Source organism: Leptonychotes weddellii, chromosome 3 (genome assembly GCF_054177405.1).
Source record: "Leptonychotes weddellii isolate Sample4059 chromosome 3, ASM5417740v2, whole genome shotgun sequence".
In the NCBI taxonomy this organism is placed as follows: domain Eukaryota; kingdom Metazoa; phylum Chordata; class Mammalia; order Carnivora; family Phocidae; genus Leptonychotes; species Leptonychotes weddellii.
The window spans coordinates 38,786,651-38,804,306 of NC_138371.1; the positions used below are offsets into that span (position 1 = coordinate 38,786,651).

General features: G+C 36.7%; 1 protein-coding gene across 1 annotated transcript in view; it reads left to right on the plus strand.

Moving 5' to 3' along the window:
• TMEFF2 (transmembrane protein with EGF like and two follistatin like domains 2) overlaps positions 1-17,656 on the plus strand; it is a 226,238-nt gene that overhangs the window by 162,512 nt on the left and 46,070 nt on the right. Inside the window, exons 6-7 of the mRNA XM_006727832.3 lie at positions 14,766-14,914; positions 15,853-15,912. Of these exons, the coding sequence (XP_006727895.1) occupies positions 14,766-14,914; positions 15,853-15,912 (209 nt within the window). The remainder of the gene's footprint in view (positions 1-14,765; positions 14,915-15,852; positions 15,913-17,656) is intronic.

The following is a 17,656-nucleotide window of genomic DNA, read 5'->3' on the forward strand; positions in this document are numbered from 1 at the left end:
GCTGACTCATACTTTAAAGAAGAGGTGATGTTAAGGATAGTAATAACAAAGGTTGGTACAAATTAAATAATCATTAAAAGAAAGAGGGTTGATTTGAGTTTTTGTTCAGAATAAGAAGATTCTAACAGATGGGGAGTCCACACCATTTTAAGCATTGCAATTAAAAAAAAAAGATTGAAATTATATAGTATGGATTTCACTGCCAAAAATGTACATAGATAATGAAAAGTCTAATTGTATGTACTGCATGAAGCCTAAGGCTGTCAAACTGTGGGGACCTTTACCCTTACTGGAGACTGATTCTTGGGACATGAAATCTATCAAACATGTTAAAAACAACTCAATCCAACTAACAGGCAGAGTTGGCCTTTTCTTTTTTTTTATAAGTACCATTGTCTAATAACTTGTACATGGTGGCATTCCATTTATTTAGGAAATATTTACTGCACAACTTTAACAGAAATTAATAAATATTTATTGTATATAAGAATCAGAAATACTTTTCCTGATAATTGAAGCAAAATAATATGCATCGATCTAATTAATCGTATAATTCAAATCAAAACTTTGTCTAGGTGACTAAAATATAAGCATATTTTAAAGTCAGAAGTATATTTATTTATTTATTCATTTATTTAACAAATATTTATTGAGTGCCTATTATGTGTCAGATATTGTTCTAGGCCTGAGAAAAAAACAGCAGTAGACAAAACAAAGTCGCTTTTTACACATAGTACACACTGAAGTGGAGAAAACAGGCAATTTAAATATGCAATATAATGTCAGGATTCAGAGATGGAAGTGTGCTGATTTTGATAGGGTAGTTGAGGAGGACTTCTCTGTAAAGAAGTCCTTAGTACATTATTTAGAACATGCCAGGTAGAGGGAAGAGCAAGTGAAATATCCCGTAGCAGAAGTATATATGGTGTGTTTGGGAAGCAGTAAAAATCCAGTGTGGTTGGAGCAGGGAAAAGGTGGGAAAGATGGACAAGAAATGAAATTGGAGAGGTAGCCAAGGGCCAGATTATGCAGGGCCTCATCAACCATAGTAAGAACCATAGATTTTATTCTAAGGTTGATGGGGAGGCTTTGCTGGGTTTTGAGCAAGGAAATGATTTGATCCTATTTACATTTTAAAAGCATCACCTGGGCTGTGCTGTGAACCAACTCAAGGGAGGCAGAGGAGAAATAGAGCAATTGAGAGGCCCTTTCATTTCCCTGGTGACTTATAGTATAGAGTATGTGCATACATATCCTTAGCTGTTTTGATTCTGAGCATTATAATGTCCTAATTCTGGATTAGTCCCTAATTTTTTATCTATATTCCAGAAAAGATTATTTTTAATTTCTATATACTCTTACTAATTTTCTATACCTTGGTATTCCAATTTATTTACTGATAATTTTTCTCAGTACAGTATTTTGAATTTCTTGTGATCCAAGTTACTCTCTGATCTAGGAGTATAAATACAAAGCTAAAGTCATCCCATTTCTTTCTAGAAGTTTTGTGTATTTTTAATTATATTATGTTACCTTGATTAGAACTTCGCATTTAAAAAGTGTTGTTGTTTTTTTTTCATATTAGAAAAATCCCAAACTAGAGTTCAGAACAGTTCATTTATTTAGGGCTAACATTTCATCAAGGAAAATATAAGCTTGAACGCCAGCTCATGTTGAAGGGACCCCTGACTGATACAACATCTGGATGAATAATGAGAGCATCCTGTATGGATTGTTGGCATTGGTCCCATTGGTGCCTTGATATGTACCTGATAATGATCTCAGCAAGCCCCAAGTCTGCCTGCATGACAACCGTCAAACCTCGGTAGATCATTTGTAAGTGAAAAAGGTGTAGAATACATGTATTCAATGATTTTAAATTATAATCAACTATAAGCTGATTTATTTAAATAGGACTTATTTATGCTTTATGATATGCTCATTTACAGTATGGCACTTAAAGGTACTTATTTTGAAGAAAATAAAAGATAATATATGATAATAGTAAGTATTGTTTTTAATTCAAAGAGATTGTAATATAACTTACTTAAGATAGAAGATTGACAATTTATGAAATGGATAGGATAGCATGGGTAAGGATAAATCAAATTCCTAATATATACTATATATAATAGTCACAACAAAGTTAAAATAATGAATCAATTTCCAAGTTTCAAGTAATTACTTATGATAATTCTCGTGTTTGTTATAGTCAATAGCTTATTGGTTTCATTAAAACAATCTCTCCTCTTAGAAGTAATTCAAAATCCTCTTTTAAAAAATAAATCGTGTTCCTGTAGTGGCCATTCGCTATTACTAAAAGAAAGTTCACATTTGATTATGCAGCTTAAAAAGCCTTCCGAGGGACGCCCGGGTGGCTCAGTCGTTAAGCGTCTGCCTTCAGCTCAGGTCATGATCCCAGGGTCCTGGGATCGAGTCCCAAATCGGGCTCCCTGCTCAGTGGGGAGCCTGCTTCTCCCTCTCCCTCTGCTGCTCCCCCCACTTGTGCTCTCTCTCTCTCTGACAAATAAATAAATAAAAATCTTGAAAAAAAAAAAAAAACCTTCCGAGATGAAATCAAGAGCAGGACCATTTTGCACAGCCATGCTTAAGAACAGAAATGCAGACATTTTAATTAGAGTAAAAAGAATAGCACCATTAGCAAATAACTCTAGCATGAAAAAATGAATGAGAGGAGAAGAATTCAATGTGACTTTTGCATGTTGCTCTGTATATTTATCTGAAATCTATAAATTGAGTTTGTTTCTACTGTGTTTAAAAGCAAGTAGATTCATTTCTCTTTCATTTCATCTATTTTGTCTTCGCAAATAAATACATTTACATCGTCTTAATAGAAAGCATATTTTAAAAATGTTTTTCTACATTATTAGCAGAAATTTTGAACCTTTCTATGTTCTGAACAGTAAGCTTCTCTGTTACATGGTAAGCTCCATCAGTGGCAGGAAGTGTTTTCCTAAGAACTTAGACTGTACACTTTAGAGAGAGAGCAAGTAGTAAAGAGAGAAAGGGAAGGAAGAAGAGGATGGAGATAACAAGGGCTAAAAAAAAGGTAGGAGTGAAACTAACTTATTTTTAGCATTATTCAGTATAATGATATTCTAAACTTTTACAAGAATTTATAATATTTCTGGTAACTCAGATAAGTAAGTTTAAAATGATTCTGGTAAATAGGTTTCTACTTTTTGAAAGTTACACAAAATTTAAAGATATTAAGATCGAGAGGACAATGCTTAAAGATGAGGACAATCTCATCTTTAAAATAGAATACATTAGGGGTGCCTGGGTGTCTCAGTTAAGTGCCTGATTCTTGATTTCGGCTTAGGTCATGATCTCAGGGTCATGAGATCGAGCCCTGTGTCAGGCTCCACCCTAAGCATGGAGCCTGCTTAAGATTCTCTCTCTCTCTCTCTCTCTGCCACTCCTGCCCCCGCCCCCCAAGATAAAATAAAATAATAAAATAAAATAGAATACATTAGAAATGCTATCTATTGATAGCTTCTTTCTTTTTTAACCAAAAAAAAAAAAGAGAGAGAGAGAGCGAGAGAGATGTTAATCTTTTTGTACTTCCAAATATGGCAGGAAAAAAACCTTAATTTATAGATTTTAGATAAATATGGATGGCAAGTGGTTCTTTCATCCACACTGGGTCAAAGCTTATCTGCAGTTGATCAATTAAGGGTATGTGGGAAAATATTGTCGTTTGGTCGCCAGCCTGGCAAGGACTAGACTAATCTAATACAAAAGGAAGAATGAACTCTCTGTGAGCAAGGGAAGAGATAAAACCTGCTATGCACCAAATATCCCATGAAGTTGCTTCCATTCTTCCTGATTTATACTCTCAGAAAAACCTTTTGGGGTAGGTGTTATTATGAGCCAGAAGTTATTTTCCACCTTTGACAGATGTGTCAACTTGCAGAATTAAGATTTTAATTCAAGTCTATTATTTATTCATCATTTATTAGATACAAACAGTGGGCTGAGGCCCTTATTACACAATTCATGAGTCCATATTCTTCCCGCTCAGCTGCAGAGACGTGTAATGCTGGACAGGTCAGAGGGCACGTGGGTAAGGCTATAGATGATGAAAGAGCAAACAACCCAGTAGCAGAAGCATCCGCCCTAGGAAGGAAGCATTCTGATGAATGTCAAACTCATTTAATAGAGGCTTTAGCAGAGAAGCAGCAGCAAAGACTGTAGGATGATTGGAAGGCAAGGATGTGCTAGATAAATGGAAATAATTAATAATATGAGTATCAGGAAACAAAGTGTCAGAATTTTAGAGCTGACCACCCTGGACAGCATCTTACTGGGTCAGCTTGTCCTTCAGTATCCTGCAGCCAGAGGTCCAGCAGGTGGAGAATGATATCATCCAAACCAGACCCCAGAGCCCTGACTCCTGAGTGGGGTTCTTTCAATGGCCTGGCTTGACTTCCAGAAGCCTCTGTGGCTCTGGGGCCCAAAGAGGACACATATGCCGTCATTTCCGACATGGAACGTGACGCAAGAGTTTTAGGGAAGGAGAAAAATGTTTTGATGTATCACTTACTGTATACATGAACACATAAGAGAGGCATCCGCTGAGGGACGAGAACGAGAAATGAGTTGTTAGGGAGGTATCCTCAGTGCAGTAATGGATTTCAAAGTCCTCTGGCTACGAGTCATCATGGAAACTATCTGTGGAAATTCTACTTCCCCTTAAACTTCCAGTTCAAGAGTCACATTCTCTATGAGACCTTCCTAGAGCCTCTAGGTAGAAGTCATTATTCCTCAGTGCTCTCAAAACATTGCTGTTCACTCCCACAAAGTCTCGCTCTGATGACACCGTTGTACAGATATTTGTTTTTCTCCTTTAGTTGTGATCTCTGCTGCCAGTAGGGATCACCCGAGCCATCTTGGCGTCTCTGATGTTTAGCCCCGTACCTCGCACCAAGTGGGTGCTCAACTGCACTGAGGGGATTAGACTGAATTAAATGAGATGTGTGATAAATGAAAATGAATGTGCCTAAGAGGGCAAAGAAAACAAATGAACAAAGAACAGCAGCGATGGCTGCAGCCCTCCCAACACCTTCAACAACAGGACCTTCCCCAGGAGCTGGCCGCAGGGAGGCAGGCATACCTCCTTCCCCTTCTTACCTTTTAAGCTTAATGTTTTTGAGAAACTACAGTATTCTTATTTCAAGGCAAAATGTTCAAACATTTCTAACTGAGAGTCCTTCATCCCAAGGGTTTCAGAATAGCTCATGACTATTCCTGGCCGACAGCACTGCCATATAGCCCTGCTTCGGAGCAATCAAAACTCACCGGCAATGCAGCAGGAAGTCAATGAAGAATGCTGGCTTGGGCCCGTTAACGAAAATGCCACCATGTGTTCACGAGTTTCACATTTCAGTGGGCGAGCAAGTAAGACGAGGAGAGAGGAAGAAACACAGAGATGAGTCTCTTCGTATCATAAACTCTTCTTGAAAGTCATTTTTATACGGACAGAAGATCAGTTTTAAGTAGTTATTTACAAAGAAATGTGATTTTATTCCACTGGGATTTCTCCATACATATACATATATTTTTTTAAATTTTGTTTAAATAATTTAGAAATAAATTATCCAGATCAAATCAGTGAAAAAAAGTATCTACCAAGCTTGGTAATTTAATCATTTTAAGCAAAATGTCTAATCTCATATTTTTATTTTTATTTTGAAATTATCAAAAATAATAGGGGCGCCTGGGTGGCTCAGTTGGTTAAGCGACTGCCTTCGGCTCAGGTCATGATCCTGGAGTCCCGGGATCGAGTCCCACATCAGGCTCCCTGCTCAGCAGGGAGTCTGCTTCTCCCTCTGACCCTCTTCCCTCTCATGCTCTCTGTCTCTCACTCTCTCTCTCGCAAATAAATAAATAAATAAATAAATAAATAATAATAATATAACACATGGACATTCACCACCTAGTTTTAACAAATACAAACATTTTAGCATATTTACTTTTAGTTGTTTCTTAAGAACCATAACATTACAGATAAGGTTAGGGCATCCTCCCTCCTCAGTCATATTTCCCACCTTCCCTTTGTAGGGTTACAACATAGCATCCCCATGAATTTTTTTTAAAGATTTTATTTATTTATTTATTTATTTGAGAGAGAGAGAGCATGGGCTGGGTGGAGGGGCAAAGGGAGAGGGAGAAGCAGCCACCCTGCTGAGCAAGGCGCTGGACTCAGGGCTCCATCCCAAGACCCCGGGTACATGACCTGAGCCAAAGGCAGACGTTTAACCAACTGAGCCACCCATGCACCCCCCTGTGAATATTTTTATTATATTTTTTCATTATTCACATAATGAAATTTTTGATAGCATGTTATAATGTATATTTAATGTTATTTTAAAAACAAATTTAAATTATATTGACCCTTAGACTAATAAATGAAAAATAAAGGATGACATAAGCATAAGGGAGATCATGTAATGCAAATTTTAATTATGAATGGAATGAGTTCAGGCCAGGACCTGAAACCATTATCATGAAAACCACCTGAACAATGTATTGAACAATATTTTCAAACTAGCAGTTTTATCACAATGCAGAGCTAGTATTCATCTATTTTTTTTATATCTCATGGATGAAATCCAAGGGTATGATATTAAATTGTAGTTTTGTGGAAAATCTAGACTGTAATGATGTTCATACATATTTATTCCTGAAAGTCTTTGGTCGGTCGAAAGCCTACCGGAAGGCCAGTTTGCAAAGTAGGAATCCTGCAGCTGGGCCTGAAGGAAAGTGCCAGAACATGCAACAGGATCCTGACGGAAAGGAGCGAGTGGGAATTCAGTACATCTCCTTATTCAAATGTCGAGTTCATTGTATTGTTTTAACTTCCAAGTTTTTATTCTGGGATTTTCATGCTTTCTGACTTCGCTGTGTAGTAAGAGCCATCCAAGCAGAGAGAGACCGCACTTCTTAGTAATCGCAGAGTCACCCTTGGTTATTGAATATGTTTTCCAGCTTAATGAGCAAGAGCGTACACATAATGCTAATGAGGGATTTTTGCTTCAGGATGCTTTTAAAAATGTATATGAGTAAGAAGAATTGTTTACTTTGATTATTTTAAGATGTAAATGCAGCTACTTCAAGAAGGAAAAAATAATCCTGAGGAAAATGCAAGCATGATACACGAAAAGGGAGCTCCAGTCAAACCCTGCTTCAGCTGTATTGTCTACATGGAAGAGGGGCGTGGGGTCACTTGCTGCCTTGGAGGGAGCCTCGTTTGCTCTCCGAGGCAGCAGGCATTAATAGGTACCTGCCGCCAGTTTTGTTGCAGTCATCTTAAACCAGTCCTGGAATCGGGCAGGGTACACAGTACTACAAAGAATCATTCTCCTTAAACTGCAGATAAGGGGGCTGACATAATACAGCTATCATGATGGAACTCTGCTTGCCCCTGTCCCAACAGCAAAGAAAGAAAACTCTCCCTACCAGGAAATCATGCCTTCCTGAGTCCCACACACAGCTGCCCAGCTGCCCCTCGCATCAGTTTCCTCTTTGGACCACAACACAAATCAGGAAAAAAGCAGGAAAGGGTAGAGCAGGAAGGGCATGGTGGTGACATTTGTGCCTTAGTACGTCGTTATAAGACACCTTAAGTATGGAGCCACTAAGCGCCATGGATTCTTCCTTTTCTTCATTGGAGTGAACACCGCTGCCCTGAGTTTTCCTATCTAGCCCCCAAGTTCACAGCAATAGCCTGGTGATTAGTCCCTCCGCCTGCACTCCCCTCCAAGTGTAATCTCCCTAAAACACCCCTTCCATCATGTTGACCTTCTTATCACCCTGTGCTCAAAAAGCTTTCGGGACTCTTCATCATGCAGAAGATAAAGGCCACACTCCTTAGGTGGAATCGAGCCCCTTTACAATCTGTCTAGGGTGCTGTATCCTGCCACTTTGGTTGAGAAGAGTTCATTCCAATCAGACTGATTGATTTGCAGCTCCCCAGCTCCATGTTGGGGTCTGCCTCCGCACATTTCCCCACTTCATGTGCTCCATCCCAGATCTGTTAAATCCCTCTCACCTTCGGACATAGTTCAGTTTCCTCCTTTTCCTCCCTATCTCATAAGCATTAGAACCTGGCAGTATTGTGGAAGTTGGAGCTAAGCGCCTGGCACAGGGGAGCCCCTCCATAGCTTCACGTCCTTTCCCACCACTCTACCTTGGTTTTACTTGGTGAATCACTTCTGCTAACGGCTCCAACAATGATGGTTTTGTATCAGTGCATGTAGGCACCTGTCCCTGTCATCTGACACCACATACCTGTCACCTATAGCACATGGAGGAAAACCTTTTCCCGCAGGTCACTGAATCATGTACATTAAATGAGAATATTAAATTCCTTCTGTTGGAATGAAGGGCAGAGAAAAAAGGGTGTTTTCGAGCCAAAATATTTGAGGTTTCTCAATAGGCTATGCAAGCTATCTGTCTCAGAAAGAGCCAAGGAACTTGCTGAAAATTTTGCTTGAGTCCTACCTCAGACCCAACGCATCAGAATTTCTCATATGGATGTAACATACACTAAATTAGAAAGTCTCTTAGTCTTAGAGGGTGAGAAAGAGCATTTTCTGTAATTGCAGCTCACCACATCTGCACATCAGAATCCCCTGCAGTATTTTTGACAACTCCAGTTAGTTACTGCAGCCTCACACGAGACCTCCTAAGTGGAAATCTCTGCGTTGCTGCCCAAGGTCGAACTATTCCACAGAAAATTTTTCTTTGCATCCAAGATTAGAAACCACTAAGCCAAAAATTATGATGACCAATAATTATTGGGTAATTACAACTTCTCGGAAACTTTATTAAGCAATTTATGTGCCTCATTCCATTTAATCCCCACAATCTTGAGTTAGTAGCTCCATTTTCGCAGGCTCAGGGAAGTTAAGTAACTAGTTCAATGCCATACAGTAACTGATCAAGCCTCCATTAAACACAGGTCTATCTGATACCAAATTCCAGGCTCTAGTCCCATTCCTCATCTACCTTTATTGTATTAGACATCATTCTGATACATGGCCATCAGTCTTTTACCCAGGAATTGTTGCACTTGTTCAATAGGCAATTCTGTTTTTGAAAGTTCTGACACCACCCCGGGGAAGGGTCTCTCAGCTTCATTTTTCTTCATTCAGACATCCATTGACTGGCTATTTGTTGCCCTTGGCTTTTTCTCAATAGTCCCAAGAGCTTCCATCTAATAGACCAACTTCTATACTTTACCTCCTTATAAAGAGATAGATATTAATGGCAACTAAGTTTTTTCCATGTACAAGATAACTCTCGTCCCCCTTGGAAAGCCTCACTGTAGTCCTTGGTAATATGTCTGGAGAAGGGCATTATTCCATCATCCTAGATTTCAAAGCTAAAAGGATAGCCCTTCTCAAATTTAAAAACAAAAACAAAGAAATAAACAAGCTCACATATATCGCCTGAGTAACAATATAGCAGACTTACTAGTATTACCTCCCAGTCAATGCCTTTCCACACTCTATAGGCTTTTTGTTTTCAGTGGATTTTCACATCTCTTATTTCATTTTTTCCCTCACAACCCAGTCATTCCTGAATTGTAGTTTCTTTACAGATAAAATAATTATAATCAAGTTCCATCAAAAGGAGTTACATGAGAGTTAATGAGTAAATGGGCTTAAAGTATCACAAGAGTCTTGAATGAAAAATACACACTGTTTTCACTGTTATTAATATAATGCAGCTCATCCATTACAGTCCTGATGGAGAGCACAGACAGTGGCCCTGACCTCATTGTCTGGCCAGGCTAGAAAGGGTCTGCATAATAGCCCCAGAGACAGCCGGGCTCAAGGGAAAGAAACCAGTCAAGGTTCAAAACAACCCAGAAAGCCATCCTCACTGCAGTACAATTGGGTACTTTAAAACTGATTAGGGATGTTGTATGGACAAAATTTGGAATGGGCAAGTCAAGGACCTTGGGAAAGGAACAAGTGATAGACATGTTTAATAGATGAGACAAAATCTAGTGAAATTTGAGGGCAGCCACCCACCAGACACATGAATAAGTAATTTGCTACCTGGCAGCTTTTGCATCCTCACACTCTGGAGGACAATGAGGCATTCCTAAATGTAAGGGAAAGGTTTCCGTAACTCATTGCTGAACACCTTCGGAGGAGCCATTTCGAGAGAGGCAGGGAACTAAGGTAATGTAAAGCCCCCAAAATATTCATGAGATACTTATAAATGCATGTGGGCCATCGTAGACATCACCTTTCACTTCCTATAATTTCAGTTCTTTACTCCATCAAGTGGTCTTTTTAAATTATTGGATGCTTCTCTTCTTTCTTACAATTCAGAGAACTAAGGTTTTCAGTCAATGTTAACTTTCTTTGAAGGATTTCAGAGGGTAGTATTTCCACATACAAACCCTAAAATTATTATTTTCAAGTAGGGCTGGTTCTTTTTCTCTGTAGCCTAGAAGAAAAGAGATCTATGTAATCGCAGTGTCAAAATGTCAAAAGACTGAGATAGGTTGGGAAAAAGAAGAAGAGGAAAGAAAACACACACACACAGACCCTTAAAGGCATCCATGCAGTCCTCAGGCTTACAAATCCTTGGCTCACATAAAATACTTGTGACATGCTATAATTAACTAGTTACTCCTCTCAGAATGAATAATAATGCAATTATTTGCCAAAAGCAGTGAAGAAGGGATAGTTTTTCAAAAATATCTGCCTTTCATTTCTGTAAAAAGAAAACCCCTGGATTAATTTACATAAGCTGCTAAAGCACAGAGTGACCTGCAATTTCACCATTACAGTATATGATAATTCTGTCACCTTGTTATTGGAGCCTTGTATTTTTCAATGGTTTGAAACAGCAATAAACTGACAAGTCACTACCATGTTTAAATTATACTGGTTCTTAAAAACTGCGCCCAAATACCACAAAATATAAGTAGTGAGCTGCATGGTGAAACATGTCCCTTTCACAACTGTATTCTGATGTCATTGAGGTCGCTATGGGCTAGTGCTCTGTCTCCTCTGTCTGTGGGACACAAATTAAAGGAGGCAGATGGCCTTCTTCAAGTGCCAAGTAGCACAGAGTTAAGTGAGAGTTTATATGGACATATCACTGGTTCTTTCTCCTATGTGTTAATGTCCAGACAAAAACTAATCTCTTTAACTTCGTCCAAGTCTATCCTGCCTTTCTTTCAGTAATTCATTCAGTAACCATTTATTGATGACTTGCTATGATGCCCTCTACTAGGTTCCAGAAATTCAAAGGTAAAAAACACAGATAGCCTTTAAGAAGGTTGCAGAAAGTGAAGGTATGAACTAATAAACAGGCACATTAAGAATGTAGTAAATGCCACCACAGAGCCCATTCTTCACACACACACACACACACACACACAAATTCGTGTACTCGTGTCAACATGCAAAATCTCTCTGCCCCATGAATCTGAACTTTCAAAAATTCCAGGCTCTTTAAAAGTTTTGAAGGAGTGACTTGGTGCTAAGATTTGGTGCTAAAACTTGGAGTCAGTTGGAGAGTTTGTGTGTGTGTGTGCATGTGTGTGTATGTGTGTGTAAAACCTGTATTTTTGTAAAAAAGTAGAAACAACATTATGTAGAATTTTGTTAAGGATAAAATAGTCTAAACAATTGATGTCTTAAGTAGTCAGATTAACTTAATTCATATCAATTTGTTATTTGTTCTAATTCCCGGGTATTAGTTCAGAATGCCTTCAAATGAATATTCACTGATATATCCCTATGATACTAAAAAGTCTGGATCACTTGTTTGGGAAGACAGAGACTAAGAGGCATTATGACTTAGATTCATAACATCATGATAAATACTCTAAGAGTAGACATAGTCTTATTTTTTCAAGTCTAGTCATCCAAGGTATTCCTTTAATTAGTTTATAATAGGAATTTGGGTTTGCCTTGTTTTTCACTGTACGGAACAGTATGTAGAACAGCATCAAACTGCCTATATTGGAAATTAGGTTCTTCCCCATAAAAGCTATGTGACTTCTCTAAGCTTCAATTTTCTCATCTGTAAGATAGAGATAGTAATAGTAGCCACCTCACTGAGATAGAAGGATGAAAGGAGTAATGGCGTATAAAGCATATCATTAAGTAAGCTACTATTATTATTGTCATTATCTGATCTCAGTGAGAACACTTAATATCTGCCAAGAAAATTAGTTAGCTACTCTATGTCTGTTTTTATGACAATATAGTAATGATGATTTATATTAGTTTCATCTTTTTTTAAGAATATAAGATCATGTCACTATATTTATTTATTTCATTTATTTATCTACTACATGCAGTTACTGAATGATGAGTGTATGGAAAGTATTGGGTGGTGCAGGGAATACAAAGATAATTTAGCGACTACCGATAGAGTGTCAGACTATGGTCCTGGAATCCTGCATGGTTTTTGAACTAATTAGGTTTAATAAACTCAGATACTAAAAATAATTTGAAGATACCCTTGTACCCTATATGATTTACTTTTTAGATAGATGAGAAAATATGACTTTCTGTCTGTTCTGCTGTTAGTAACAGATAATTATGCTGGTGTCTTTCAAGGAGATAGTCCCCAGAGTCTAACACAACAATAGTAAACTGGCTTGAAGGCAATTAGAACCAACTTTTAAAAAACACACAATGTCCGTCTCCTCACCTCTTTATTTACTACAGATTGTTAAGGAAAACAAGGCTCATCTACAAAGTAACTTCCCCAAATGCACGGTGAAAAGGACCAAAAAGTCTTGAACATGTAGGCAACTCTCAATCTCAGATCTCTCAGATGCCAGGAATCAGGCCAGGTAACAATGTTGTGATCTCAGCAGCTACATCGCGACCGAGGTAGGAACACCACTCCTCAATGACTTATGCATTTGGAGATGGTAACCATCTGTCCTAGCTATTTGTTCCTAAGCATGCGAAAGTAAAAATAACCAAGTGTTCCTAAAGCAATTCTCTGACCAAAAAAAAAAAAAAAAAATTAAGTGCATTGGCACAATTTCTGCCAGTACTTTTAACAGAGATCTAGGTAATTCTGATACAGATGGTCTAAGGACTACACTCCGAGAAGCACTGTTGTGTAGACAAACCCTCTCTCACTTAATCAACAAATGGATCAAGCACTGATTCCCAGGAAGTGAATCTGGTGCCAGTCTGACTGCCTAAAAAAGTAGAATCCTAGGCTCTACCCCCAGAGTTATTAGGGCCAGAAACCTGCTTGTGAATCAGTATATTTAAAAGGTTTCCAGGAAATTCTAATACACAGCCTATGGTGAGAGGAAAGGGGTTATATGTTGCTTTAACATACCCGTAGGTAGCCCTTGTTCCACAATTTACTAGCTCTCTGACCTTATAATTGCGCTATCGTTGGTCTATAAAATGGCTGTTGTAAAGATTAAATAAAGCAATGCATGTTAAGAACCCAGCATGTAGTAAGCTAGTTGTTATTGTAATCATTATATTATATGCCCAGCTCTAAGTAAGATCTACAGAAGTAAAATGTGTGCTTCACCACCTTGGGAAGCATATAATCCATTTAGAAAAATAATGTAAATATTAATAGAAAATTAATTAATAGAAATCTAAAATATGAGTTTATATTCTAAGGCAATAACATATTTACACACATATAAAAATATTCTGAGTGAAACAGTCTACTTTGTCTACAGAGAATGATAACATAGGAAAAGTCATATAAAGTTTGCTTGAAAATATCTCATTCTTCTAATTCAGGCAACCTAATTCTCATTAATTCAAATTTGTATGTATATTATAGAAAAGTATTAAAATCATGAGTGGTAATCAACTTGTATTTATTACTTAAAACTAGAATTAGAAAAAATAGCGTATATCTGGGAAAGGGATCCATGGGACAGGCATCAAGCGGCCCACAAATACTCTGCAATTTTATGCAAAAAAGTTGTTTTGTGTGAGTATGAGTATTTCTGAAGAGAGAGCCATACCTTTCATTTGATTCTCAAAGGGTTTTGCGCTGCCCCCCAACAAAAGTTAAGGACCACCAAAGATTCCCGCTTAGCACATGTCTTGTGCATCTTCATGTAGCTGAAGAAATATAACTCCTGATTACACTCCAAATAATCTCCTGGCTTACTTTCTTGCAAATGTCCTCTGAATCATTTTCCTCACGCTCTCACCATTCAAATATCCTGAGAATAAAGTAACACAGTAAGATCTCATTTGAAGAAATTGTAAAGCAGACTTTCATGGCTACCTCAGCCTATTCAAATTCTGCCAACATCAGCATGGAAGTTTATGTACATGTTTCAAAAGTTCCAATGGCAGAGATTTACTGATGATTATTTTCTGCGTTTCCCCTTTTTATTTTTTTTTATCCATTTATCAATCTTTTGAATTATTTTCAATTAGTTCTGTGCTTCTTTTCATCTCTGGTAGGAAAATGAAGGAACTTCCCTGGAAGGATACAATTCAGTTTTGTGGACTTGTATGTTGCCAATCTAGCAATTCTTCCACTCTGTGTTTAATGTATAATGTGATAGCAACACTACTAATGTTACTTTTTTTTTGATTGAGGTAAATTGGTATATGACATTATACAAGTTTCAGGCACATGACATTATAAATTGATATTTGTATGCACTTCAAAGTGATCACCATCATAAGTCTCGTTACTACCCATCACCATACAATTAAACCCCTTCACCCATTTTTATTTCTCTCTTCCTTTAGGTGTGTGTGCAACATCGACTGTTCCCAAACCAACTTCAATCCCCTCTGTGCTTCTGATGGGAAATCTTATGATAATGCATGTCAAATCAAAGAAGCATCATGTCAGAAACAGGAGAAAATTGAAGTCATGTCGTTGGGTCGATGTCAAGGTAATGTTTATACCAAAATTCATTTCAAAGAATGTTTCTAGTCTTAGTGTAGAAATGAAAAGTGAAGATAACTCCTTATTAGGCAAGCTATTTCCTTTCTGGAAGACAGTTCTGATTTATAATGGATACTAAAGTCTACTGTAGCATTTATGGTGATTATAGGAGTTTGAGAGCCTATGAGCAACAGTCTATATCTTTTTCTATATAACGGGACTGTATCTTCACAATGCCGTAAACACAGAAGCCAATATTCAGCAGACATTCTCCTTGCACAGAGAAAAAAAAAAAAAGTCAAAATCGTCTTTAGCAAAGAATCTGAGGATTTATTAGAAAACCTTGAAATTAAAAACAAATGACACCATTTTTATGTATTGAATCAATAGAAATATTTCAAGTACATTTTTTTAAAATATTTTTATTTATTTATTTGAGAGAGAGAATGAGAGAGAGAGAGCATGAGAGGGGGGAGGGTCAGAGGGAGAAGCAGACTCCCTGCCGAGCAGGGAGCCCGATGTGGACTCGATCCCGGCACTCTAGGATCATGACCTGAGCCGAAGGCAGTTGCTTAACCAACTGAGCCACCCAGGCGTCCCTCAAGTACATTTTTTAAAGCAGGATATACGAGAATGTTTTATTTTGTTTCTTATTCAGAAACAAACATTTTCTTGGGTTTTGACTTGTTATTCCTTTACCCACCTTATCTCAGTTATAATTGTGAACCTTCTCTTTGCCCCAAACTCTAGAAAGCTGATACCATTTTATTATTCGCTCTCAAGCAAATTGATGTAAATATGTCTTTGCATAAAGGTAGCTTGGAACTATAGTTATAAAATTTCCTTAATCACAGTGAAGGTACTATTAGAAGAATAATATAAATTTGACATTTGATGTTTAGGAAGCAATTAATCAATCTTCGTTGTTAATTTTTTTTAACACAGATAACACAACTACAACTACTAAATCTGAAGATGGGCATTATGCAAGAACGGATTATGCAGGTATATTATAATATTTTCTACAATAGAATATGAGCACTTCTATAAAAGAGTCCTGGGGGAATCATTTTTTTCTTACCATTGATCCTAATTTGAATCTTGCAAGACTTCTGACATGTACTAATCTTCTCTTGCTTGGTTCAAACTTTCAATAGACAATAGTGAATTTTTTTGAAGCAAATAAAATGCCTTTTTTTTTTTGCCAGAGTTAAAGCAATTGTCAAAAATGTCAGTAAGATATAACTAACTTGTTTTGACAGTGCAAATGGTACAAATGACAAAATATTTATCAAATTAATGGGCATCAGTGGAAATTAATGTAGTTTTTGGCAGTATATTGTAATGAATGCAAACATTCTTGTTTGAATTTTCGTTAAAGTCAACGATAAAAAATTTTGCTAGTCTCTAAAATAACTAGAAAGGACAGCTATAAATAATACAGGCTATCTCTCTTTAAATGCAAAGTTAAAAAGCTATCTGTAACTTACTTTTAAAATATTAACTTATTATTATTTTAATAAATATAATTTATATTTAAGTAAATTATTATTTTAAAAGTACAATGTAGCTTCTGACATGCAGAATTATCAAGCATTTATATAAAATATAAATTTTATTTAGCTATTATAGAATATTATTTTGAGAATTATTTCTATCTAATATAATTTTTCCAGGGTGAGAAATAATTTATGGGTATGCAAATAGGATTTTAACAAATTATTAAATTTTATAAAAACTTAGGATTAAAAATATAAAGTAAAATTATTGATGTGGATAATGATATTTGGAGTTTTGTGTTTTAAAGAGCTTTTCACTCAACTATTAAACAGCTCTAACTAAATTTATGGCCAATAGTCCATCAAGAAATGCTCTTATCTTTCAAAATATGTATTATCGTTCATTTTTTTCTGAAATTGTATTTTAACAGTATTTCTGACATATTTATATACAAAATTACTCTCAATGAAATTGAAAAAAGTTAATCAGATGTTATACTATGGATACCTCACACCTGTTAGAATTTAGAAATAACAAAAAATTTTTTTTTAATTTTTCATTTTTATCTTAATGGTTTTCAACATGTAAATAAAACTATTCATGTGCTAGAAGCCTGGAAGTATCATGGACAATGATACATGGAAAAACATTAGTTCTACTATTGTATAGCTGTTCCCAAATGTCCAGGAGAGCTATTAGCAGGTGTTCCTTGAAAAGAACAGTCCATGATCAATAAGTCTGGGAGAAGCCCAGATAAACAAATGACTTTCTTACCCAGAACACCTCATAGCTCTGGTGTGTACTGTAAAATCTTTAAGAGATACGCATCTTTTATTTATTTATTTTTTTAATTTTTGTTCTAATAGATACAAAATACACACAGATGTAGGCTGGTTAGTATAATGAACCCCATGTATTCATCACTCAAATGCAGTAACATCAACCCATGACTAATCTAGCCCCATCTCCAACTGCATCCTCTTTCAGCATTTTCAAAGTATGTGGAAAGAAATCCCAGAAATTGCATCATTTTATTCATAAATACTTTAGCCTGCAACTCTAAAAGATCAACCCTTTTTAAATAAAATTACGTTATTATCACACCTAAAATAATTTTGAATGATTCCTTATAGTATGTAGCTTTTATCAAACTTATTTGATAAATAACACATGCCTTTGCAGCACTTTTGCAGTACTAGGATTCCCAAGAATGCACTTTGAAATATGCTGATCCACAGGAAAGTATTAA